The sequence below is a fragment of the Oryzias melastigma genome, linkage group LG20 (genome assembly GCF_002922805.2).
Source record: "Oryzias melastigma strain HK-1 linkage group LG20, ASM292280v2, whole genome shotgun sequence".
NCBI lineage: Eukaryota > Metazoa > Chordata > Actinopteri > Beloniformes > Adrianichthyidae > Oryzias > Oryzias melastigma.
Window position 1 is genome coordinate 5,890,991 of NC_050531.1, and position 25,399 is coordinate 5,916,389.

The 25,399-nt window shown below is 38.9% G+C and overlaps 1 protein-coding gene across 3 annotated transcripts in view; it reads right to left on the minus strand.

The window, feature by feature from the left end:
• The window catches only part of pou6f2 (POU class 6 homeobox 2), a 103,441-nt gene that overhangs the window by 21,677 nt on the left and 56,365 nt on the right, over positions 1 to 25,399 (minus strand). For all 3 annotated transcript variants that reach the window (XM_024280148.2, XM_024280149.2, XM_024280150.2), the window contains 2 exons: positions 18,737 to 19,029; positions 940 to 1,080 (listed from right to left, as the gene is read on the minus strand). In XM_024280148.2, coding sequence (XP_024135916.1) covers positions 940 to 1,080; positions 18,737 to 19,029 — 434 coding nt within the window. The remainder of the gene's footprint in view (positions 1 to 939; positions 1,081 to 18,736; positions 19,030 to 25,399) is intronic.

Consider the following 25,399-nt stretch of genomic DNA (forward strand, 5'->3'; position numbering starts at 1 on the left):
AAATTATTATAGGATAGAGATATGATCACAACCTGCTTGGCGGCCATTTTGTTGAAAAATTTGAAATTTCGAGATTTTTACATTTTCAAACAATTTGGTAAAAGAAAACTTGATCTTCACAAAATTTCACACACATGCCACAAGGCTCATCTACAACCACATCCAAAGTTTTTTGATCTTTGACCTCGGGAAGAGGCCATTATCTTGAATTGAAAACCAAAAAGAACTTTTGTACAAATGTAAGTACCCCCTATGGATTTCAATCTAACTCGTAACTTCTCAGGTATCATTGGTTAGCCACTAATGCTGGTTTTACAGTTTCTAGAGTGTGAATTGCATTAGATTGACAAGCTCACAAAAGTGGCGTTCTCTTGTTGCTTGCACATTTTTTACCGGAATATTGTGGCAATTTAATACATGAATCCCCGGCTCAAGCTAAATTAAAATATATGACATTAAATTTGAACATATTATGAATGTGGGCGTGTTTAACAAAAAACCTCTGTTGCCAAGGAAATCCAACAATTTACTTGAGCCGATTCTTCTAAAATCTACATAAACCTGTTTGTCACCCTGAGGTGACCAAAAAATAAAATGGTTACTATGGAGATTGAACCAACAGAAAATCCACCATTTGGAAAAAGTGTTTTGGCTTTGTTGAATTTGTCACATGCAGCTCTGACCAGGGTGGCAGGGGAAAAGGGGGTCTTAGAAAGTGAAGGCAGGTCAGCTTTAATTTTGATACATTTTGCATAACATTCACAAGCACAATATATGAAGGTGAGTGGTCTTGTTTCATTTATATTGCTATAAATATTACGTTTACACAAATGTATTCTATATTTTTACCTTGTTCTTAGAAGGACGTTGTATCCATTGTGAAGTGTAGTAACAGTAACTGATCATTGATCGTGCTGGTTTCCTGTGAACTGGACATACCTGTCCTTGCGCATTGGTGACAAGCTGCCCAGTGGCGCCTTGCAGGTTCGACAGGGTGTTTCCAAACACCTGGGAGCCCGCGATGGAGCCCATGGCGGCTGCCGCTGCTGCTACTGCTGCCGGGCTGGCCAGAGGATTCATCTGCAGAGGACAGGGGGCATAATTCGTCAGAGTTACATCTGCTCATGTCACCAGCACAGATGCTCAAAGCAGGATACAAATTCCTGAAGAAGAGAGCTAACAGGCTTCACACTTTTGTTTGTTGCCAGGACCTAGAATGGACTAACTGCAGCGAGGTCTGCACAGTCCAGCAGCGTTATGAGTGTTACCAGCGCTATGCAGTCCATCATACAGTTCCCAGAGGTCTGTGCCTGTGGACCCAGTGGGAGGCTCAAGGGTAGGGAGGAGCAGCGAAAACTGGATGGTGGCTGAGAATAAGTGGCCATTTTACCACTCTAAGTGCTTTCTCTGGCCCCTGGGGTTCCCCACGGGCCCGCTCTCGTCTTTCCACCGCCAGAAATGGCCCACCCGCTCCTTGATCTCACAATAGAGCCAGCCAGCACGGCCATGCATCACTGTATCGTCAGCTGCTTCAATGCGCTTCGACGCAGAAATCCTCCAGTGTCTTAAGACCCGAAACAGTGATACTGCTAAAGCAGAGGACGCTTTAAAACGACCGTCTTTACCCTTCGCTGTAATGGACTTGCACGGTTGTGAAAGGAAGCTGTTTGCATCCAGGCCAGGTTGTAGAGGCCCGCCACATTGCTGAGATTACCCATATAAATCAAGCTAGCCTCTTATTAGAGACTGAAAATGCACTGCTGATTTGGTTGTAGTGCTGCAGAGCAAACTCATGAGGCTGAGTAAGTAGATCAAAGACCAGAAGGAGATGGCGACCCTCCAATTACTCAACAAAATAAAAAAAGAAAAGTGCATTAACTTCGTGAAGCCCACTACATCAAAGAATTGACAGAAATTTCACATTTATTGGGAGTTAAGATGTTTTTTTCTAAACAGTTTGATGAAATCCACAAAAAATGCAAAATCATGACTTGAAATTTAGGTGATTTAGAAAGATTTTACTCACAGCAATGTTAGCTTAAGATGCAAAAATATTTACATGAGTGTTTCGGGGGAAAAAAAGCCCACAGTCTCAAATATATTCACACATTTTTAACAAGGTGTAACCCTATTATGAAGAATTTACTATCAACAAATTTTGGTTCATTTTAATACAGCAAGTTTTGAAAATTAGCAAAACTTTTCTTTTTTTATATATTAAATGATTGAACATGATGGAACAAAAAAAGGTCCATCCATCCATCCATCCATCTACATTTAAAAATGGAGTGTCCTAGAAATTTCCCAGAAGTCCTAGCAAAAAAACAATGTGTATTGATGGTCACTACATTAGCAAATATAGACCACAATGCATTGCGTTTGAATGATTTTTGTGAAAAAAGTGTTTAAATGTATTTTTTAATAAACCATCCACATTTTCATCATCAGAACACAGTGGATTCATAAATAGACATCGTAATATGTTTGCATTGACTAGATTTTTACTTCGTAACATCAGTAACATCATATTAGCCATTTAGAAAACAAAAAAAAGTAGTGAGCATGGTGTCTGGATTACTATTAAAATCCATCGCACTAGATAGTCCGGCACTATATACTCTAGTTTCTTAGTGGGGAGGGATTAGGGTGGAAATTCAGACAAAGCGTTTATCTATCTTGCTAGCGTATGCTACTTTATCCCCATATTTATGTTTTGATATATTTTAAGTATTTTATTTACTTTTCCAGTTTTTAACAGTCTTTTTTTAAGTATAAATAAGTTTGCCAAGCAGAGGATTAAATATCCGAGTTCTTTGTTTTGGTTTGGTAGAAGAATTCCAAATTTACATTCCTAAATATTTGTGTTTTAAGGCACTCAAAAACAATAAACTATCTATCGTTTCAATAAAATGTTCACACTACAAACTGTAATCAGTTTTTAAATGGAATTTGTTGTTTGTAAAAGTGTGTCTCTTTAGTTTTTGGTTGCAAAACTTTTCCTGTCAAAAATGTTTTTGAGATTCCATGGAAGCAGCCATTTTACGGTAAAATGAGCGGGAAAAGCCCCTCTACTGCCCCTAGTGGGATGATGATGCCATACAGGGCAGGAAATATGGACTACAATGGTTTTTTTTTAAGAAAAGTTTGGATGAAATACGAGTTTTAGAAATGTATCAAATAAGATATTCAAGGTCATATAGGATTAAAATGATCCTCACTTTTGCTAGTAAACGTTGACCACTAAACTCAAGAGAAAGTCAAAAGTTCATCCACAAATTTCAAAGAAAACGCGCAGCTGCAGCGATTCTTTCAACTTTCCGCTTCGTTTTTAGTGCTCTGCTGAGATTTCAGCTCTGTTCACCTGAGATCATTCATTTGCCATTTATCTTTTATCTTTTATCCCACCACCGTATATTATTACACTTTCTGAAATCAAATGATGAAAAAATGCCACTGAGCGATCGATACTTTTTCATTGACAGTAAAGGTTAAGCACATTAAGAATGACACTGCATTTGTCTTATGAAATCATATTTCATGTTGGTGGCCTCAAATTGGCCGTGATTGATATTGCCTCCTCTCTTCTGAAAGTCATCCGGTTTTTCCTTGATAACCGCAGGATTGTCTTTTATGTGTTCAGCGTTCGTCAGGCGGAAATCACAATCGTTTTATATTAAAAATAAAAATCCAGCGGGATTTATTCTCATGCATTACAGTTACAAACATGTCAGCGCCAACTTTTGGAACTGAAAGAAAGCTAAAGAAGGAAACTCATTTCCTAAGAGAACAGAAAAGCAGCCTGAGTTGGAATAATAAAGCCCTTGAATCGTATTAATCTCTGTAGAAGTAAGAAATATTTATTGATAAATTTCCTTTTATCTCTAAACTGCTCAGTTGCACTCGATGCTCATAAAGAATCTGAGATGATCTGCCTCGGTGGGACATTTGCGCATTGATATTGGGTCAATTCATCAAATCGTCACATAATTACACCCTCTGCAGGTAAAACAGCACACTTTATATCCCAAATGTATTAAAACTGTGTTTTTTTACTGTATACATGATACAACTGCTTATTTCTTACAAATGTGGCTCAAATTTAAAGGGAAATTAACTAGCTTTTCAAAATAAGACTTAATGGTGTTGTAAAAAAAGGGATAATCTACTAAACAGGAATTTTCTTACTTATGTTTATTGATAATGTTTTGCTAAACAGGTAAAAAGGAACTAAAAAAAGTTACAATTTTAGCAAGTTTTAAAGAATATTTATAAAAGTTTGAAAGCAACAACATAAAAGATGAACTATTTGACAACCTTCCCCTAGTTTGGTGTAAAACTTTTTTTTCTTTTTGCTATCAAGATGTAATATAACAGGGAATCTGCATAAAATCAAATGACTGATTGATTAATTCCTTTTATTAGAAAATCGTTATTTGTGGGTGATAGTTTATTACATTTTAATGGCAAATTGTGAAGACAATGTCTGAAATGGTTCCAAATGTCAATCAAAAACTTTATTTTCCTGCAAAAGATTGTTGTTTGAAAAAAAATGAACTTGCTTTAAAAAGACAACAATGTTGCACGAGTTTCATTAGTAAAAAACACTGAAAAAAATAGTACTTTTAAGGCTTTTAACATCTTCTTGTGGCATTTATCTAATAATTGAGGATGTATAAAAAGAAAATAAAGGTTTAAACTGCAACCATATTTTTTTTCTTTTGTAAAACTTTTCCAAGTAGTTTTTTTTTTAATTATTATAATTATGACAGTCTTAGCCAAAATCAAAAAGCATTGGAGGTTTTATAAGACACAATTTATGCACAGCGGCAGTAGCTCTTTCAAAGGTGAAATTCTGGGTTGTGCATGACATGGAGTAACCCCGCCCCCTCCCTGTCGCTGAAAACCTGTGCAAGCTCATGCACAAGATTATAGCTTCAAGCTAACATTACAATGCAAAAATAACTATGAGAAATATTAGATCAACCCATTCATAAAGAGCCATAATTGTAATTTGTGAGTGGGCCAGGGTCGCACACGGAAAGAGGAAACTTTAGTACGCCCATTTCAGTAGCTGCATCATTAGACTGAGCTTTTCGAGCATCTGGTTTTCTGATAAAAAGGGATTTGAATTAAGAAACACTCAGAAATGCAGTTTTAATTGTAAATTATTTTATATATGTCTTCTATTGTGAAACAAAAAAAAGAACATGTTAAAAAAAAGACAATTTTCACTGGAGAGGGTCTTTAATTTTGCCTTTCTGTGTATATTTTTAATCATATTGTAAACCAGGAGTAGATGAAAAAAACTGATGTTTGAAAAAGATTGTATTTGTGATGCAGAAAATACGCCACAAGCTTCTTTCTTCGCTCCATTCCGATGGATTCATGTGTCGACACATCCCTGTACATCTTTGTTTTCCTTATAGGAGATTGTGTCTGGCTTAAACTAGCTCCGATATTGCTCGCCATTTTTGTTGCACTGCAAATGTTCGGTTGGGGGTGTGGGGGGCTGTAAGTTAACGGGAAAGCTTGTGAACAGATTGCTCTCAGTTATGGGTGATAGGAAGGGGGGCGGGGTTGCTCCCTATTTCTGTAGAAACTATGTCCTAGACAACAACCGATTTTTTTGATTCTGGCTAAAAACGGTAAAATCATATTTGAGAGACCGCTGGGAACGCTTTTAAAACAGATCAAAAGATGATCGGACTTCAGGGAGAGTCAGTTGGGAAGAGTTAAACTGAGGCCACAGTTCAACACTCTGATAATGTGATGTGAAGTCATTGATGTCATTGAGTGATAGGGTGTTGAAAAAAAACCTTCACATTTATCCCAAACATTATCATTTAGTGTCATTTGATAATAGGTCTGCCAGATGCCATGTTATTCTGCTAAGTCCAGATGAAAGGAGATCAGGTTTTATTGCCACATCTCTGGGTAATATGGATAACGGTTGGGATGAGACGCCGGAATAAGGAGAGGAGAAGCTGTGTTCAACACCTAAACAAGTGATTTTCCACCACGGTAACTCCTCTCAACACCTCGGCGGGAGGCACAAAATGACAGGCTTGGCCCAGTATTTGTACTGATTGCATGTGCTGGAGGAGATAAACAGCGATCTTTCAGTTTCCAGGAGCCGCATGTTAACCAATGTGTTTCTCTCACCGCAGAAAAGGGTATCTATCAGCTGTTAACAGGGTAGATTTGCAAGAAAAAGGCAACATTTTTGTGTTTATTGACCAAAAATATCAGAAACCTTTAACTCCCTCAATTTCCCTGCACATACCTAATTAGAGTTTCTGGGATTTGCAAACACTAAACAAAAAAAAGTGTTTAAATAGCTAAAAAAAGAGGGAAATCTAAATTCAGCCAGACTATCCGTCGCCTGTTTGACCACAAGGGTCCCCCGCTGCAACAACCTATGTAATCTCAGGAATAAAAGCACCTCATGAAACTAAAATTGTCTGATCCAAACGAACCGGAGTTTGCTCCTTCATGTGGTCGTTCTAAACTTATATCGTTTAGGCGCTCAGCAATAGAAAATGGACACACTCTGGGTAAGAGGCTTCATTTATTGATGCTGAGGCTGTGAGGGCACGTAAAACCTATTTTCTGCTCTTATGTGAGCTAAAAATGCAATAAAGGTTTACCTTTTCTGAAAGAGAAAACTGAAAGACTTAATGAATGTCTTGGCAAATTATAGTGACCAGTAATATTTAAAGACTCACTCCGACCTACTTTGATTTATTTTTCATTAGGAATTTGGCTCCGAGTTGTGGGCGGGACCGTTGGTGGAGTGCAACCCCGCCCCCTTTCCTCTCTCTGTCGCCTAAAGCTCAAAGCAGGGATATTGCGGCCTAGCCATCATGTTTTCTGTCACTGTTACGATGATCTTTTTTAAACATTTTTTTTGTTTGCTCCCATATTAACAACCATCTGAATAAAGAGATACTCAGAAACAAAATTTTGAGCTTAATTGTCTTTATATTTGTCCAAACTAACATATTTAAACACCAAAAACACAACTTTTGACCCACTCCAATCATCTTTAGATCTATTTTAAAAGAGTTCTCATTGGTTTTTTACTCTGCAAAATTACCTTTTTTGATCTTTTGAGTGTATTATAATGTTAATTCATCGCAAAAAAACACCCCAGAAAAGGCCTTTGCTTCCATCTCTGAGAACCAGCCCCTTCCAAACCTGAAAAATGACTGTTCTTACGAACTTTTTCCGCACACCTAGTGGTGATTGGCTAATTTTATAGTGTCAACTCTGAAAAAAAGTGGTTATTCTTGCTCCTAATCTGCAGAGACAACAGCAAGTTGGTGTAGAAGTCGACTCTAAAGTGGTGTCACACGATTTGGAAGTCAAATTTGTGTCTTTTGAGCAATCATGACCGCTATGCTGGCACTTGTGGCAGTGCCAGCACAGCGAGCTTTGCTACCCAAAGACCGGCAGCCTATGGAGTGATTTTTGTGCCATCGTATTGCATAAATTGCATTTAAAGTTAACTCTACAGTTTCAGAAGATTATCAAATTCACACATTTGACTAAATGAAATGAATTCAATGCTAAAAAAGTATGAATTATTTTAAAAATGATAAAAAATATATTTTTTGTCTTCAGCCATTGAGGCAACATTGGGCAACAGACACCATGTTAGATAAATATGGTAATTTGGTTGAATAGGATCTAGACCAATCAGAAAACTGTTGATGGCATAAATATCTTATGAACTCATGAACGCAAAATTAGAGATGACCCATAATGCATCTAAAAATATTTGTGTTGTAAATGCAAAAATATTTTTTGAAAGCAAAAAAAAGTTTTTGAAGGTAAATATTAAATATTTTTATTTGGAAATTATGAAGTTTTATTCTTAACAAATTTTGACTTAAAAACTTTTGCTTCCAATATGGGGGCACAAAAATCACTCCATAGAAGCATTTCATAGGCAGAGGAGCTCACTAGCTCTGCCAGACTCTGAACAGTGAGGCTTGCTCACTCGCTACCCTCCACTCGGCGGCTAGCTAGCATAGCGGGCTCGATCGTTCCAGCTTTGTGGGCTCTGTGTAAGGCTGGGGATCTGTCAAGGGAGTACCCCTCCTAACAGTAACCGGGACAGTCTGTGGCAACCCCCGCAGCCCTAGAAAGTTAAGAAAATGGATGGAAGTTCGAGAAAACGCCATATTGGATTTTTTTCCAACCCTTTAATTAAGTCACTGAAAACATCACGTTCGGTGTGAATGCATCCTCAGACATGGAGTCGTCTTACTTCCAGGTAGGAAAAGGAGCTTGTGAAAACAACTGAAAATTGTTCTTTAGTTTGCTAAAAGTAATATATTATCATATATATGGATATAGTTTACTCTAAAAGGCTTAAGAATAGTCCTTTAATTATGGTTTTTAACCTAAATCAAAAATCTGTATTGTTTATATACATATAAGCTCTTTATAAAACTGCATTTTCTCATCTGTTCCAGATTCAGAATAACTTGAATAAATGAAATATTCAATTTTGAGCCTATTTTTTAATATATATATGCACACTATTGTCAGAAAAATGCCACCAAAACATGTTGAAACACAATTTTCACTGAAGTGGGCGTTTAAGGAATGAAATCTTTCTGATGTCTGAAAAGGGAAGTTCTAGCAGAGGCTTGTATTAAAGCTTTTCTTGAAGAGACCATGTCAAAACGGACCCAACGAGGTAGATTCACAGTCAATACCACTCTTGTTTCTGCGTGAAAGGAATGTCTTTTATCTGGAACAACATGGAAGTTTCCCCTCGACCATCCCGGCTCACCGTCCCCGTCTCCTCCCTGCTCTTTTCCCACTCCGGAGTAAATGTAATCAGCTGTGACATGAGAAAACACGTTCTCTGTCTGTCAGGACTCTGCTGACAGTCCTCTGCTGACTCTCCTCCTCCTGCCCTAAAAACTGCCTCTCCCCTCTTTCCCTCCGAACATCCACTGTGCTTATGAACATCAAAATGCCATTAGGCCCTCCAAAACACCTCTGGTCCCTTGGTTGGCGAGGCCTCACACTGCGGTCGCACACTTGGAGCCCCGTGAGCTCTGACTATTGCTCACTGTTGGGCCTTAGCTTCAGCTGTTGTGAAAAATAAAACCCAAGAAGAGCCATTCTCCAGGAAAAATATTGGGGGAGCGAAAGACAGATAGAACAACTGGGGCAGATAACACCTGGCAGAGTACAATAACGCCAGATCCAGCGGCAGCCGGACATTGTAATTGCTTAAGGGAGTGGAGGGACAAGGGGGGGGGTGTCAGATCTGAAGGTGGCGTGGCGGGTGCTAATGGAGTGATGTCATATGAAACTCCACAATGACAGCTAGTTAACCGCGGAGGGTTTTGGCTGATCAAATAAAAAGGCATTACCTCCAGGAAACGGCAGTTTCCGAAATGGCCGCGTCTAATGAGGCGGAATGCAAATGAAGGAGGGAAAGAGTTGTGAAAACGCTTAAACTAACTATAAAGGGGTGATGGAGTGCGGGACGGTGGCCGTCAATCTCCCCACTCATTACCTTCATGTGAAATTAACAGCGGCTTTAATCATTACACGAAATCTGCTCCGGCCCATTCGTTGATAATTGTGGGGAAACGGCGGCTCAGAGTGGGCTCTCGGTCATCAATCACGGCGGTGGTATATTTCCCCCAGATAGGGACCGCTGCAGGTAAAAAATATAAGTTATACTACAATCCTCTTACACGGTTTCTCTTCCTGGGGAATGATCTATAATATTTAGCTGTTTCCAGATGTATTAAATTTCAAACTACTTTGTGATTGAGTATCTACAGGAAAGTGCTGACCGCTTCCGCTCATGATGTGACATATTTGGTGCAGTTATTTCTGTAACATACTGGTGCCTGGCTGGAAATCAGCAGTAAATCTACCGCTGCTGCTGATGCCCCAGCTAGGATTTTCAGACCCAGTTGTGTTTTTAGTTAGAAAATGAGATCAGGGTGAGTTTTAACAAAACTCTTTGGAATATTCAGTTCTTTCCTCCTTCCATCCCTTTTCGTTTCGCTGGGGATGGCATCTCTTTTCACTCTGCTGTTGTTTGACATATAAATATAGCAATTGAATGACTTTAATATCCTCCTAATCAATGTCCAGTGATCTTTTGATGTCGTCAATTCAATATAGGAAGGGTCATCCATGCCGCAGCTTTATAAACACAATAAAGGTAAATGATTACTCCCCTCTGTGGTGTCCAAAAATACAGCCAGTAATGAAGAGAAATGGAGGAGTTTGAGGAGGAGGCCTGTCATGTGTCATTGGGCGACTCTAAGCCCTAAGATTAATCGCGAAAGGGGGCTTCTGTGGCTAAGATGTGGTCACCCTTGATCGATAAATCCACCACCCTCTCCCTCTTCCTCCTGCCTACCTACAAAAATAAATAAATAAATAAAAACATTTGTATTTGTCTGCACAAGTGAATAAAACAGCTAATGAAATGTATGTAAGATTGTGATTCTAAGGAACCTCTTCGTGGAGTAAACGTTCCCTCAAGGAACAGAAAATAGAATTAAAAAATGTGGCACATTTGCACGATTTGTGCCAAATTTAGCCCGTTAACCACAACCAAAGACACTATGGAGAAGACTTTCAGATAATAGTCTGCAGGGACCACAAATGGGATTTTTGACTTGGTGTACGAGGAGGGCATAATGCAATAACATTGCATTAAAAGGGTCTTTTTACAGCGCGGCTGTGCAGCGGAGCTGTATTCCTCGTGTGAGCGCGGTGCTCTGTTTGCGGTCACTAATGGGCATCAGAAATTACAGGCAGTGGAATCGCGCCCCGCGGGGGGACTGGCCTCCTCAGCGGAGCGGAGCACTTAGACGTTGTCTGAGAGGCTGCTGGAGGAGAAAGGGGGGGAACTCAATGTCACAGCCCTGCCTCATAATTAAAGAAACCCTATTCCTTATCCACTGTTAGGTGAGCCCTGGCGCGGCGCTCTATCAGAGGGCTCCCATGTGGGCGTCTAATGCGAGGTGCCCCCGGTGTGCACGTGGGCCGATCGGGGAGCTGTTGCCTTTCTGCTGGGTGTCTAAGCTGGAAGCCCTCTGCCCACTTTCACCGTCAGGTTCAGAAACATCACAGACCTCGAAAAAGGGAAGGAAATATTAAGTCTGCAGAAACCGAAAGGCCAACCAAGCCCAGGAAAAGCCGCAAAGTAAGAACAAGGTGTAATGTAGGTGCAATTTTAGAAGTGAGTGCCTTCACGGTTTTTCAAATAATCCCCCCAGAAATATACGAAATTTAAGTTTCCCGATATCCGAGGCTCTTCTTTAAGTCTGTAGATTTTGCTGCTTCCTAATCCCTCATTTGAAGTAAATAAAAGTAGTAGAGCTGTCATGGTCAGGTTGTTTTCCTCATCTAGCTCCCATGCTTTATAATTATTCATATGAAATGTGGGGCTGTTGATGGGCAACACTCTTATTTTCTGCTTCAGTCAACAGTGCACATTTGTATTTCTAAATTGTGGAGCGCTTGTTATGTAAGGCAATTTTCTGCCTTCTTAAGAGCCGGATCTCCTGTGCATTAATAAGAGGCTGGGCTGAGCTGCTGGAGTGCTGAAGGCCTGTGCACGCCCTGTGCACGCCCTGCACCGCTCGGCCACAGCAGACGCACAGACATCCTCTAGACTGCTAACTTGTCCTCTGTAGAGAACATTTCTGCACAAAACAATACATTTTACTGAATTAACTCATTTTTGTATCCGTAGAGAACATCTGGGGCTTTTCAATGATATCAAATGTGAAGGGCTAGGGCTTCTGGGAATTGTAGTTTTTGATTTAAAAAAATATATCACAATTTTTGTATATTGCATCCAAATATTTGGAATTTGAAAGGGCTTTCAAGATAAGACTCAAGATGTTTTTAAAAATTTAAATAAAAACATGAAGTAAAATTAAAAAAAAAATCAAATTTCAACTTGATTCAGAAGGAAATTCAACTTTTTATAGGCTAATCTATACCAACATTTCTAATACAGATGCTAACATGTGCTGTTACGCATATTCACTCAGTTTTATGTTATCTATACCTGTAAAACGCTTTTAATCCCACCAACAAACGTAAAAACAATTAAAAAAGGGAAAACAATTAACATAAAAACAGCTTTATATTTTATCAAATCAAAACAAAATTCCAGAAACCAAGCACGAAACAAAAATAATTTGCAGAAATCAAAATGAAATGTTAAAAATACATATTTAAGGACATCACTGATTGAATGCTATGCCTGAACCGCGGTAAAGAGTTGATCAGTCATTGAACGTATCCAGTGGGTGTGGCCAAATGCTTAAAAAAAATATCTTCTGTTAACGTCCGGTTGGAAAAGAGCACAGGCATTGTCATCTAATCTGTGGTTTCTTATTTTGTTTAATTTATGGATTTCCGGAGATCACTTTTTTTCCCCAAAAAGTTTCCTTTTTTATTTTGTTAATTGTTATTAGAAGTTTTATTATTATTAATATTAATGTTATTATTATTTGTTTAGCCTTTTATAATTGTCATAATTAATATGTTTTTGTGTTATGTGATTTGTTCTGTTTGACCGTGCAGGCCACCGTACTTTTAGCTGCTCAAAGCATTAAAAGTGATGTTTTTTTTGTTTTGTTTTTTTACTTTTTGGGAATTTTATTTTGGTTTCTAGAATTTTTTTGTATTATTATTGTTTATTTTGCTTTTCAGAACTGTGATCTTTATCATTTTTTTGCACTGAGTGATTTGTGGATGCGATTGACCGCCCGGGCCACCGTACTTTTAGCTGCATAGAAAGTACTGCTTTTTTGGTTAGTTTTTTTTTTGTTTTTTTATAAATATAGTTTGATTTAAAATAAGTATGAGGCACATAACCAGGTCATATTTGTAAATAGGAATTCAGTCTTAAACATCACCTGAATAAATAAAGGTAGTATTAAAGGGATATAATAAAGAAAATACAGAAAAAAGTAAGAATTTTAGATCTTTTTGTTTAACTTAAAAAGTTTTTTGGGGTAATTTTAAACAATTAATTAGAAATCAGATCAAAAATGTGCCAGTTACTCTAAAATAAATAAATATTTACTTAATGAGGATTTCTGAGCTTATTTGAATTACAGGGAGGACTTTCCCAGTATTCATGAAGAAGAGGAGGATTGGAGCAAAATGGACAGAGGTGATTGTAACAGCGGCTGACACAAGTAAAAGTGCACTGCAGCGGAAAACAGTGACATGAGTGTCTGAAAGGGCCTTAGCTGGAGACAAAAGCGCCAGAGATGGGCCTTAAGATTTGAAGAGGAGTGAACAGGAGTGGAGAAGGGGGAGGAGGAGGAGGAAAGAGGAAGAATCGGAAGATGCCAAGCAGATAAGGAAAGATAGAAAGCGCAGACAGCTGGGTCTGTGAAAGGCCGTTGTGGTTGGCAGCCGCTGACCTTGGTGACGATGGCTTTTCACCAGAGGCTTCTAATGAAGGCTGATTGCCGAGGAATAGTGAGGGAGCCACAGGAAAGAGGGGAATGGGAGGGGGAAAGAGGAGAGCAGGGAGATAGAAAGGAATTGAGGAGAGACTCAGGTAATTGCAGCACTTGTGGGTTGAGGCCCTGCGGTCCTGTGATGTCGGGGTGCAGTGTGGAAGAAGAGAGATGTCTGTGGACGCTTTGGTGGTAAATTGTGGAGCACGGGGAAAGAAGGCAGACCCCTAGGCTGTAATTACCCCTATGAGTGCGTGGATGGAGAGTGGACAGGCCCAGTGTGGGGCTCTGACAACGATCAAGGAGACAACTGCAAAAAAAAAAAAAGTAGGGAGACAGACGGCAGGAGGCTGACAGACAAGGAAGACAGGACGCCTCCACCTTTGCCGAGCGCCACGAAAACCAGCCAGGCAGACACTGGCCAAGGTCAGAGGCTATTAGTGAACACACAACATGCGGGTGACAAGACAGCCTTGACATGAACGCTGGAGTTTAACACGATTCTGGACGGAGAAAGACATAATGTCTGAGAAAAAAGAACTAATTAGATGTGGAGGGCTCCTCTGGACGGGTCAGGAAGGTGTGGGAACACACACCGCAATAACAGATTCGATAGGCTGGCCTAAGCTTCCCACTGCCACGGATCAGTATGTGCCGCCTCTCCTCTCTCTGCCTGGGCTGATGTAAGTCACTGGAGTGGCAAATTACACCAGACCTACAGCTGTAGCCCGACATTATGATTAATTTGATCAGTAATTTCTCCTGTTTTTCATTTTAATCGCCGCGACCATTCTGCTGTGGCAGGTCTTTCAGATCTAATTAAGATCAATTCCGGTGTAACAGACTTGGCGCGCCTTTACCGCGTCAAATCCCTGAGCTCTCCGGGCGTGGAGAAAACCCGCAGCTCTAATCAATCAACTTCCAGCAAAAAATCCAGCGGGCTCCCGCAATCAACCCATTAACGCACTTAAGCAAATTTCATAATCCCCTCCTCCCCACCCCGTCTATTTGTCATCACTTCTGTGGCTATTTCAAGCAGCTGCAGGCCACATCCGGTGCTCCTTCGCACGCCGGGATGGCAGATAGAGCGTGGTTGACACAGAGAGGTGAAGTCTTCCTCTATTAGAGCAAATTAGCTGCAGTAATTTAAGTGAAGACCATTGACTCAAGGGGACGTGATACGCGGTAGAGATGTTTTTTTTTTCTAACAGAGAAATTAATGAACAATTTAATTAATTTTGTCGCTCAAATTAAAAACAGCAAAAACACAAAAGGGATGATGGGAATGATCCGGATTTACTTGGTACGAATTAACAAAGAATATCATACACTTCCCATGAGGAAGGAACTAGAAAGAGACTTTAATTGCAGCATAATGAGTGTTTGTCTCTGTAGTTCTGCACTGCATTGGCAGTAAATAGTTCAACGGCTGACTGGTTCTACTAGTCTGGATAATGACAGCAGAGAATGGGGGTGTTATCTTTCTAATGCGTATTGTATTATGGTAATTGTGGCTCTGTTATACTACACACACTATAGTCCTAATTCTGCAATTAGAATACATGAAAGTTTTATTTGACTAATACTTCAATGAAAATTGTGTTTTAAGCATTTTTAATAATATAGGACAAGGGTGTCCAAACTTTTTGGCCACATTTGTTGAGAACCAAAACAATTATTTTTGAACCCTTATGTTAACGGCAAAAGAACTATTTAATAAAACTTGCAATGAGATAATTTTCTTTTTTTCATGTACTGTAGAACAGATTTATGTCTAATTACATTTTTACTAATACAAAGTTTTCCTCTACCCCTACGGCTTCTTCCTACCCCAACACACTAGAATTTTCCCAGAAGTCTTTGCGATGCTAACTACATTGCCGAATATAGACCACAATGCATTGCGGTCGGACAATTTTTGCAAAAAAAAAGTGTTTTAATGAAAACTTTTTAATAAACCATCCAGATTTTTGACATAATTGAGTCACAAGCAGACATTGTGAAATGTTTGTATTGTTTTGATTTTCAAATCGTGAAATCAGCAACATTGCACACGCCGCTTAAAAAAAACGAAAGAAAAGTAGTGAGAATGATGTCCGTATTGCTTTTAACATCGAGGGCACTAGATAGTCCCGCAGTAAATAGTTTTTTAGTAGTTAGGGATTAGGGAGGGAATTTGGACATAGCCACAGAAAAATAGTGTCTTCATATTCGAACGACACTTCCCCTCGATGATGTCATCAATAGTTGCCAGTCACCTATGCTAGCACGTAATTGCCAGCGCTCGGAAAATACATAACGTCTTGAGTTTTATGACTTTTAAGAAGTAATTACTTAAATTTAAAAGTAAACTTCTGTGCTTCAGAGCACACCTACGTGAAGAAATTAGTTTCTTCTCCGCGCCACAGCGGAATGTGGAACACCCTTGCAGGCAGTGGGGGACTTACCACTAGGCAAAGGTAGGCGATCGCCTGTGTCTAAAATGTATTGCTATTTAACTGACATAAAAAAATCTGCAGCAATGGAATATTCCAGTCAAGTCCATTTATTTATTTATTTTTTAAATATGTTTTAAAAGATAAAATTAAAACAATTAAATAAAAGAGCATTTCTTTATTCAAATCTTAGTGAACCAGACGCAGATGAAAAAAATTACGTTTGAAAAAGCTGGTTGTTGTTAGGTAGAAACACCTGCTCCGCTCCATTCCAAATCATCCACTTGCAGACAATCAGATCCAGTAATGTCTTTGTTTTCCTCAATAGTGCTCCGACACTGATCGCTATTTTTGTTAAGTTGGGGTTGTGAGGGGCTGTAAGCTAGCGGGAGAGTATGATGAATTTCTACTGAACTACTGTGGCTCTAGAAACTATGCCCTAGTTTTTTTTTTTACTAAAAATCATAGCAAAGAGACCACTAGGAATGCTTTTAGAATAGATCAAAAGATGATTGGGGTGGACTTTAAAATTCCTGTGAATCAACCAATAGTCTGAAAGCACCACTGACCCCAACGAAGGATGGAGCGGCTATTAAAATCCTATTGCGGGTGTGAGAAGGTGCCGGGGTCACGGCCTGTCCTTGAAGGAGTCCTTCCTGGGTGTCAACCTCAAGCGACGACCCACGAAAACTAAGCCTTTTATGGCCTCTCTTGTGCACAAACAGAAACACACTCCGTAATCCCATTTGATGAGGCAATATCCTAATGATACCTGATGTGGCCTCTTTGCCTTTCCTCAGAGAGGTCTGCCCTTCGTCATCGTAATCGACACTTTGCGTCTTCTGAAGACAACTGAACCGTCAAAGCTGTGGTGTGAGATGAGAACTTGCTTTAAGCGAGCCCCTATCTGCAAATCTGTTTTTTTGGCTCGCAGCTCTTGTTTCAAACAGACTGAATAGTGTGTTTAGTCCAATGTAGAGGCTAGCCTTTGGAGCCCATTAAATCCAGAGGCTGTTTTTCCTGCTGAGTCTCACTAGGCCATGACAGGGCCGGAGAGGGCTGCGAGGGGAAACAAATAGCCCAACTCATCCTGGCCATAAAGAAGCTTGCACCACAACCCAATAAGGGCCTGACGCTGATGAATGTGACCAGGGACAGAAAGGCGACCCTGGCCAGTTTCCTCTAGAAATGAAACCGCAGGGATATAAAATAGGTTATTATCGTCACACAGTGACAGGCAGACGGACAGAAGGGCAGAGATGGATGGACAAACAAAATGACTAAAAAGCAGGTAGACGAGGAGGAGAGGCCAACATTAGGACACTGATTAAGCCTGGAGAATATATGGAAGCAATAAATAGAAATCAATTGATCAGAGAGAATCGAGCAGTTGAGTTATTAACCAAGCTAAAGCAAATCACTTTTTAGAATTTATACAATTAGTTTGTCACAGATGATGAGCAGATTTCCTTGAAATTTTTGTGAAACCTTGCAACTCAGTCACAGTTTACACCTGTAGATGGTCGTATAGAGAAGCGGCTGCATCTTAAAGGTGTGTCTTGCAGTTCCCTTGAGGCTCAAAGACCACCTTAAGGAACGTCTGAAAAAAGAAACATTGTCGTGCATGTGATAAGTCACGTGACTCTTCCGGTTCATCACAAAATCTCAGACAAATCAAGACGCTTGTATGAAACCTTTGCGTCCAAAGAAGTTGCTGCAGTGATAAGGTGAAGAGCACGCCGCCCCGTCAGCAAACCCCCTCCTCTATCAAAGCCCCTGCATGGAGAAATGTCATCAGCTGACTCAAATCCTGATATGCTGAAGAAGATAATTGCAGAGGATAATTATCATCCAAAGCAGGTGTTTATTATGGATGAAACCGGCCTCTTCTGGTAGAAGATGCCCTCTTGTACCTATATGATGAAGGAAGAAGCACGCACTCCTAGTTTTAAGGGACAGAGTGACTCTCTTTATGTTGAGCAATACTACAATGTTCTTTAATACATGCTTTACAAAGTATGATCAGAAGTGTTTTTGATGAGTACGGATCGATTATGGACATTCTTGGGCCACGGGGTAGAGTGTTGAGCCAGGGACAGGGCGTTCTCTGTATTTGTAGATGTCACTGGTTCCTATGTTTCAAAGTTGCACGCAAATACTAGCTTCCACTGAGTGGTTTCATTTTTATAGTGCATGCGTGGTGTAGATTGCAAGTGTGTCATTGTAGTGCGACGACTAGAAAAGCAACAACAATGGCAACAGCTTGTCTTCGTATTTCTTTACTTTTTGTACATTGTGTATAACAGGAATTTAATGTTGTTTGAAAGAAGATTGCATGAACAATACCGCCGTGAAGAGGAAAATGGAAACGCTAGCTTAAATGAGCGCTATATGGGTGCTTTCTAATGTCATCATAACTTTCTGTCAATCAATGGGTGGCTACAGCGGCTCCGCCCAACCAACCCGTTTCATTTTTTTATGGACCTAAAACTGATAGGGGCTCTCAAGAGGTACGGTTGGGTACTCTTTAATGGGTCCATTTTTCAATAGACATAGAAAAAGACCAGAGTAGACTAGACCGTACTGGACCGGAGCATGAGTGTTCGCTACGACCTGTCACCCGCAGCATGCCCATAGATAAAATGTGTGTGAACATTTCGCAATATGGTTTCACCAAATTTCATGCAGAAATGAGCCTCTTGACTTTAAAATGCATAACGGCTAAGATGATCTTTTATTCGTATATGTCGGATTAAAACCTAAATTCCTTAAATTTAAGTGTAAAATATGCTCAGAAATTTTATCAAAATAAAGACTCACCGGCAGAGGCATTGGGGGAGTCACAGGTGAGGGTAGGCTGCGAGCGGGCGACTGGTTGGGCCGGTGCGGCGGCGAATGCTGTGGCTGTCCGGACGTGGAAGAGCAGGTGGAGCTCGGAGATGGGACCGAGGTGTGCTGCTGGTTGGTGATGTGATGCTGGGATGGCAGCTGGTTCTGAGTGTGGGAGTGGCTCTGTTGGTGGTGGTGGTGCTGCTGCTGTTGCTGCTGGTGGTGCTGCTGCATCTGCTGGAGCTGCTGCAGGTGCTGGAGTTGGGAGTTGAGTGATGAGGTAGCTGTTGACGGAAAATAGAATTTGTTAGATCTTCTGGGTCGGAAACCTTTAAACCCTAATGAGCCAACAGCCTGACAACAAGTGTTTTAGCACAGGAAAAAAGGTATCATTGTTTGAAGAATATTTCAACACCTCGAGTGGAAATATATGCACATGTAAAGGTGTGGGAGACACTGGGCGAAGTGTGGGAGACACATGCAAATTGCATGGAGGCACAACAAAGTTCTCCAGGGTTTAAGTGTGGCGTAACAGGTAGAGGACAAATATACCAAACTAGACTATTACAGACTCTCTGAAGTACATTTTGAAGGTTAGAAAAAAGTGAAATTTTTGCTTAAAATAGCTCAAAATAGTTAACCTTTTTGTGATTTTAATTTGTGTGATTTAGTCAAATGCAAAAAAGAAATCAATTTAAATGTTGATTTCATCCATTAACTTTGTTTACATTTTTAATTTTTACAGTTTTATACAGTCGGAAAACCTTAAGAGCAAATACTTTGTCAATGCAAGTATTCCAGAGTGTAACTTTTCACCTTAAAAATTTAAAAACTCACCAAATATTTGTGTATAGTGACTAGTTTAATTATTTTAGAACACTTGATATAAGACAAAACTAACTTTGTAGTTACTTTTTATTTAGATTTAAAGTCTTGCTTTACAACAATAAATCTCATTGAGTAATTAAACCCAGATTTTTTCTTTAAATATTTAAAGCAAATCTTAATAGTTTTTTTCACATAATATTTTACAGCAGAGCTTTAATTTGTTTATGGTTTCGGGAAACACTCTTGCTTGATTTAGCAAAACTGAATTAAGCAAAGATTCAAAACCTACATTTTTTTAATTATTTGTAAGAAAAAGTTGTTTTAAAATTTGTAATTTTAGTGTCACTTAAGTAGGATTATTATTGGACTGCTGTAGTACTTAAAATAAGATATACTTGGAGGGAAAAGTGTTTAACTGGCCTACTTTAAAGGCATAAAACTATTTTTGAGCAATACATCGCTTTTAAGACCAATTAAGTACTAAATAAATCTAAATATAGAAGTTTATAGCCAATTTTGATGTTTTATTTTACCTTAAAAGGACTGAAATCTTACCAAAACAAATTATACTAGTTATATTAGCAGATTTCCTCCCTTCAATATAGGAAAACATCATGGATTCTTCATTTTTTTAACTTGTTTTAGTAAGGATATTTTTCCAGTGTACAATACTTTCTTCACACTGATTTGAAAAATGTCCAAAAAGTTAACTTTGTAACATTTTTACAAACTAAAAAGTGAAAAAATATTAAGATTAACATCTTAAATTCTGTAAAAAAATATAAAATCTGGTGAGTATTTTGATAAATTTAACTGATATGATAGACTCCTTTTATGTAAAGTATCATCCTATTCATGTAAAATTGAAAAATTATCGTTTCTTGCATAAAAAATGTAATATTTATTTAAAAATTAAATTCTCTGATTACAAATTACAAAATGCAGAACTTCAAAAGCATATTTTCAGCATTTAGACAAAGAAACATCGCTTTGTCTCCCATTTCCAGCTTCCAAAAGCGATTAAAAACACAAAAGAACAAAAAAAAAAAAACAGCTTTTTCCAGATTTAACATCTATTGATAATGCAGCTCTGCAATTGTGAACACGGCGTAGACAAGCTTGTATACACTCCGAATCAATGCACTTAAATAATTTAGGTACGCTTGTCTCATAAAAGATGAATAAAACATCAGGGCAGACAAGTCTTTGATTAGCAGGGTCACTTAGACTCCAGGACAGGCGTGGATGAACATTTGATGAAGATCAAAAACGCGCTCTCTCTTCCCCTCTCTGCAGAAGCTCAGCCGAAGGAAGCCAGCATCTTGTGGCCAGTAAACAGCACCCTTTATATGTCTTCTACCTCATGACACATTGACACCTCTCTCACACCCCCACTATGAATTATAAATCATCTGTGCAAACGGCAAGAGTCCAATTCTCACTTGAAATGTTGGGGCAAGTTGTCTTGCAAGGCGCCGAGCCCCTGACAGGAGCTCTTTTCCTTTGCAACTTCACAACGACAAAATGTTGAGCCCTATTTAAAAATGGAATAAAAGGGAACAAAGACGGAGAGAAACAAAAGGGGGGTAAAATGAGATTTCTGTCAGAAAATTATCGAAACCAGACAAAGATCAAAGACGATTGAAGAATTTCCTCCAGCGCCAGCCATTACGCCGAGGAACGCGAGGCACAACAAAAGAATATGAGGCAAAAGAAAACAAATACAGAGGGAATATGGAAGAAGCCCCATGTGGCCTTATTATAAAGGCTACACTGCAGGTAACTATATTCTTTAACAGCAGTGCTTTATAAATTCTGTCATCTTGTTAAGACTGTCAGGACCACTGACCCTCCATTCCTTTCTAACTGGATTTCTGAAGCTCGTTCTCGTAACCACAGCTGTCTGATTGCTTTGCTTGAGCACATAATCCAAACGGCTTGTCCAAGTTAATTGTTTGTGCTCATTCCTGCAGCAGAGAAGGGGCCCGCGATGAGAGTGGGAGCTTCACATGTGATGGAGAGAGGGCAAGAGGTTTTTGGGCTCCTATAGTGCTCATTATATCTCCCACTGTCTTTCCACTACCTTTCATATTCATCGCTTCATGTCTCCGACGATGCTCAACAAGCCCGAGGGTTGGAAGAGCAAAGGATTCTCGTTCCGTGGAGTCCCTACTTGCCTATGTTAATGTAGATAATGAGTAAATATTTAACAATCTGGGAGTCTGAATTACAAAACTCCCACCTCTACACATAGACAGAGATTCATCTCTTCCGGATTCGCTTCTTCTTTTTTTTTTTTTTTTTATCCCGCCCTTTAGTACCAGAAGAAATCAACTGTTATCTGTCCCGGTCCCAGAGTCTGAAGTGCCGGAGGACGAAGCAAGACTGATTGTCAGAGGTCGAAAGGCTGGGTCAAAGCCGGCTCGTTCGTCACACAAAAAAGCTATTTTTGTTTCCTGTGCTGCTGAGGAGTCGGGTGGGAGCGGGACAGTCTGATCTCTCATTACCAGAACTCTCTCAGTGATCCCTGCCAGCTAAAGCACTTTTAAAGTGCCTTCTCCCCCGGGTTGGCTGAAACACAACACCTGCATTTACTTTTATTTGGGAACATTTCTCAGAACATCTGGAAATTTATTTTTTAGATTTTTGCAAATCATTGTGAATGAAAAGTAAAGTTAAAAAAAAATCACGTTTTGGGGGTTTTTAGCATTCTTCTGATAATAATATAAAGAAAATTAATATTAAAAGGACATTTTTGAGGATTTCTTTTTTGTGAATGAGGAGAAAACAAAAAAAATGTTAGAAAATCCTGATCCTCTCCATTCTCATACATCCACTTGCAGACATATAGATCCATGAACATCTTTGTTTTCCTCGTTTGAGCTGGAATCTGGATCCAAACTGTACAGCTGGAAAGCCATTTTTGTAATGTTAGGTTGGAGGTGTAGCTGTAGTGTAAACAGAGAGCTCTCAGTTATGGGTGACGGGAAGGGGAGGCTGGCTTGCACCAAACCAGCAGTTATGCTCAAAACTCAGGTGAATTTCTAATCAACTACTGCTGCTTTTTAGAAAATGTCCTAGAAAATGAGCGCGTTTCTCTGATTTTGGCAAAAAATGGCATAATCATAAAAAGTCAATCAAATTTTGATCTATTTTAGAAGATCTTTTAAATATGATTTAAACCTAAATTAAAAAAAAACGGTCAGTTTCTTGGACATAGTTCTGTAGAGGACTTCCTGCTGGCTGGACCGTACCATTGCTACAGAGGGACGGGGGGGACGAAACACTTTCACATGACCAGTCTTATGCCATTTTAGTGATTTGGGGTATAATTTTTATGACATAAGTTAAATAATGATGGAGGTAAAATTGTATCTAAGACACTTTTATTAAGTGTTCAGCTCAGGCGATCCCCTAATGTCATGAACGCCCCTGCATACATGGATTTAGTCATCTAAAAGTGAAAGCTTGTAAAAGTTTTATAACAATATTTGCTACTGATTCACATAAATTTGATAAAATTAATACTCAAAAAAGAATATGTAACCCTAATTTTCTTTATATTTGTCCCTTTATCATGAATAAAACATGTTAAAAACACCAAGACTCTGATTTTTATGGGAGTGAATGCTCAAAAGAACACTTTTAAAATACATCAAAAGATGATCGGAGTGGGTTTTTAGATATTTCTAGTGTTCTTTATAAAGTAAGAAGTAGGTGCTCATGAAGTTTGAATCCTTGGTACACTAAGGGTTTTGTCCTATAAAAATGCTCCACTTTCTATACAGTACGATCAGAGGAAGGAATTCAAGAAATCTGGTCGTCAGAAAGAAAAGCACCACTCAAAGACCTTGAGATAAGTTGGAGTTGGAGCGTTTTTGTTTAAGCCAACGGTTCATGATTCTGCGCTAATTCCTCTGCTATGCGCCACCTCCTTCCAGCACAAATATGTCATTTTACTAGAAAAATGCTGCTGCTGGTCAAATGTTATTTATATTATCTCCAAGAGGAGTTTTCGATTGGCTTGACGTTTTAAGAACGGCTGCTTTTTTTTTTTTTTTTCTTAAATGAGAGAAGCGAACGGGGACAAACAAGATCCCAATTACTGCTCTGCCTCACGTTCCACGGTGGAGTCCATAAAGTGGTGTCTCAATTGCCTTTTCAGTGAGTCACGCAGATAATTACTCCACTGGAGGTAAAGAGATTTAGACTCTAAGAGATCTGGTAATTATAAAGGTGGTCAAAAGAAGGTCATTTTTTTACTCTGCAGATTAGATTAGAGCACTTGCACGCTGATGGAGGAGATAACAGCATTGTCTGTGCACTCACTTCCTTTTGGACAATCCCAGCTTTTGTCATTGTGGGTCACTGTGTCGCTCTGACAAGACCGCCCTCTTTGACATTTCTTTTTATTGTAATTTACCTAAAAAATTAGCAAAATGTTAAATAGAATCATTTTATATTTAAACGAATTGGTTCAAATTGGTTTTAAAAGCCACTTTGATCATCTTTTAAAGCAGAGATCTTTCAATAGTGTGAATGCTGTGATTTTCCTGCTTCTTTCAGCACCTGAAAACTCAATTAGACTCAGAAACTTCAGCAATCTTGGTATCAAAACATTCAGCTCGTTCAGGGCATTCATGCTTGTACTTTTAGTATTGATATATTTTACGGTTTTTAGGATTTTCTGCAATTTATGCTATTTTTCATTCCAATTTAAAACCAATAGGAAATTGAAACCCTTCAAAAACTTTGTATACTTTTTAAACTCAAGCAATATTGGTTGTACTTTCGGTATTCTAGAATTTTTAATTTCTTTTTAATTTTACGCAGTTTTTTGCGATTTCTTTCAAGAAATTTTCCAAATTCTTTGTGTACTTTTGAAAATATGCAATATTGGTATCAAAACGTTCAGGAAATTCATGCTTGTATTTGTAGTATTCTCAAATTTCATGGTTTTTGAAATTTAATGCAATTTTTTACAACATTTTTAAAGATATTCTTCACATTGTTTTTGCACTTTCTGCAAATAATGCAAAACTTGGAATGGAAAGATTTTAGTTATTTCAAGACACTCTTGCTTGTATTTTTGGTATTCCCAAATTTGACATTTTGAAAAAATTTTATGCATTTTTTACGATTTTTTTCAATAAATTTTTCAAATTCGTCGTGCATTTTGAAACAAAACGTTCAGCACTTTCAGGACATTCATGCTTGTAGTTTAGGTGTTCATACCTTTTACACATTTCAAAATTTTACCTAATTTTAGAAATTTTTTTTCAAGAAGTTCTTCAAATTCTTTGTGCTCTTTTAAAACTTTTGCTGCATTTGTATTAAAGCATCCAGCATGTTCAGGACATTATTCAACAGTTAAAGTAAACTTCTTCAGCATCTTCAGGAACCACGTTCAGTAAAAAGTATTCACACTAGCATTAATGCAACTTTTCTAGTTGTAATTATTTTAGGAAAAATCAAAAATCCTGTCCCCTTTTCTTGGACATAGTTTCTGCAGAGTGGCAGTAGTTCATTATAAATTACAATGCACTCTCTCACTCTCAACTTGTCATATATTGACGTTTGGTTCAGGCAATCTCTGTGTCACTTTTTGACATTTTGTGTGTCCACAAATCGTCGTTTTTGACATGCTGGCTGTTCCCACTAAATCATGGGTCCTTAACCTCTGGGCCGTGAACCGGTACCGGTCCAAGGGCGACTTGGTATCGGGCCACAAACACTAATCAGGGGTCCCAAAACCACAAGACATTTGTCGGACTGGTACCCTAACCCTACTGCGTCCAGAGGGTTGGAGACTCGTGATTTAATAAG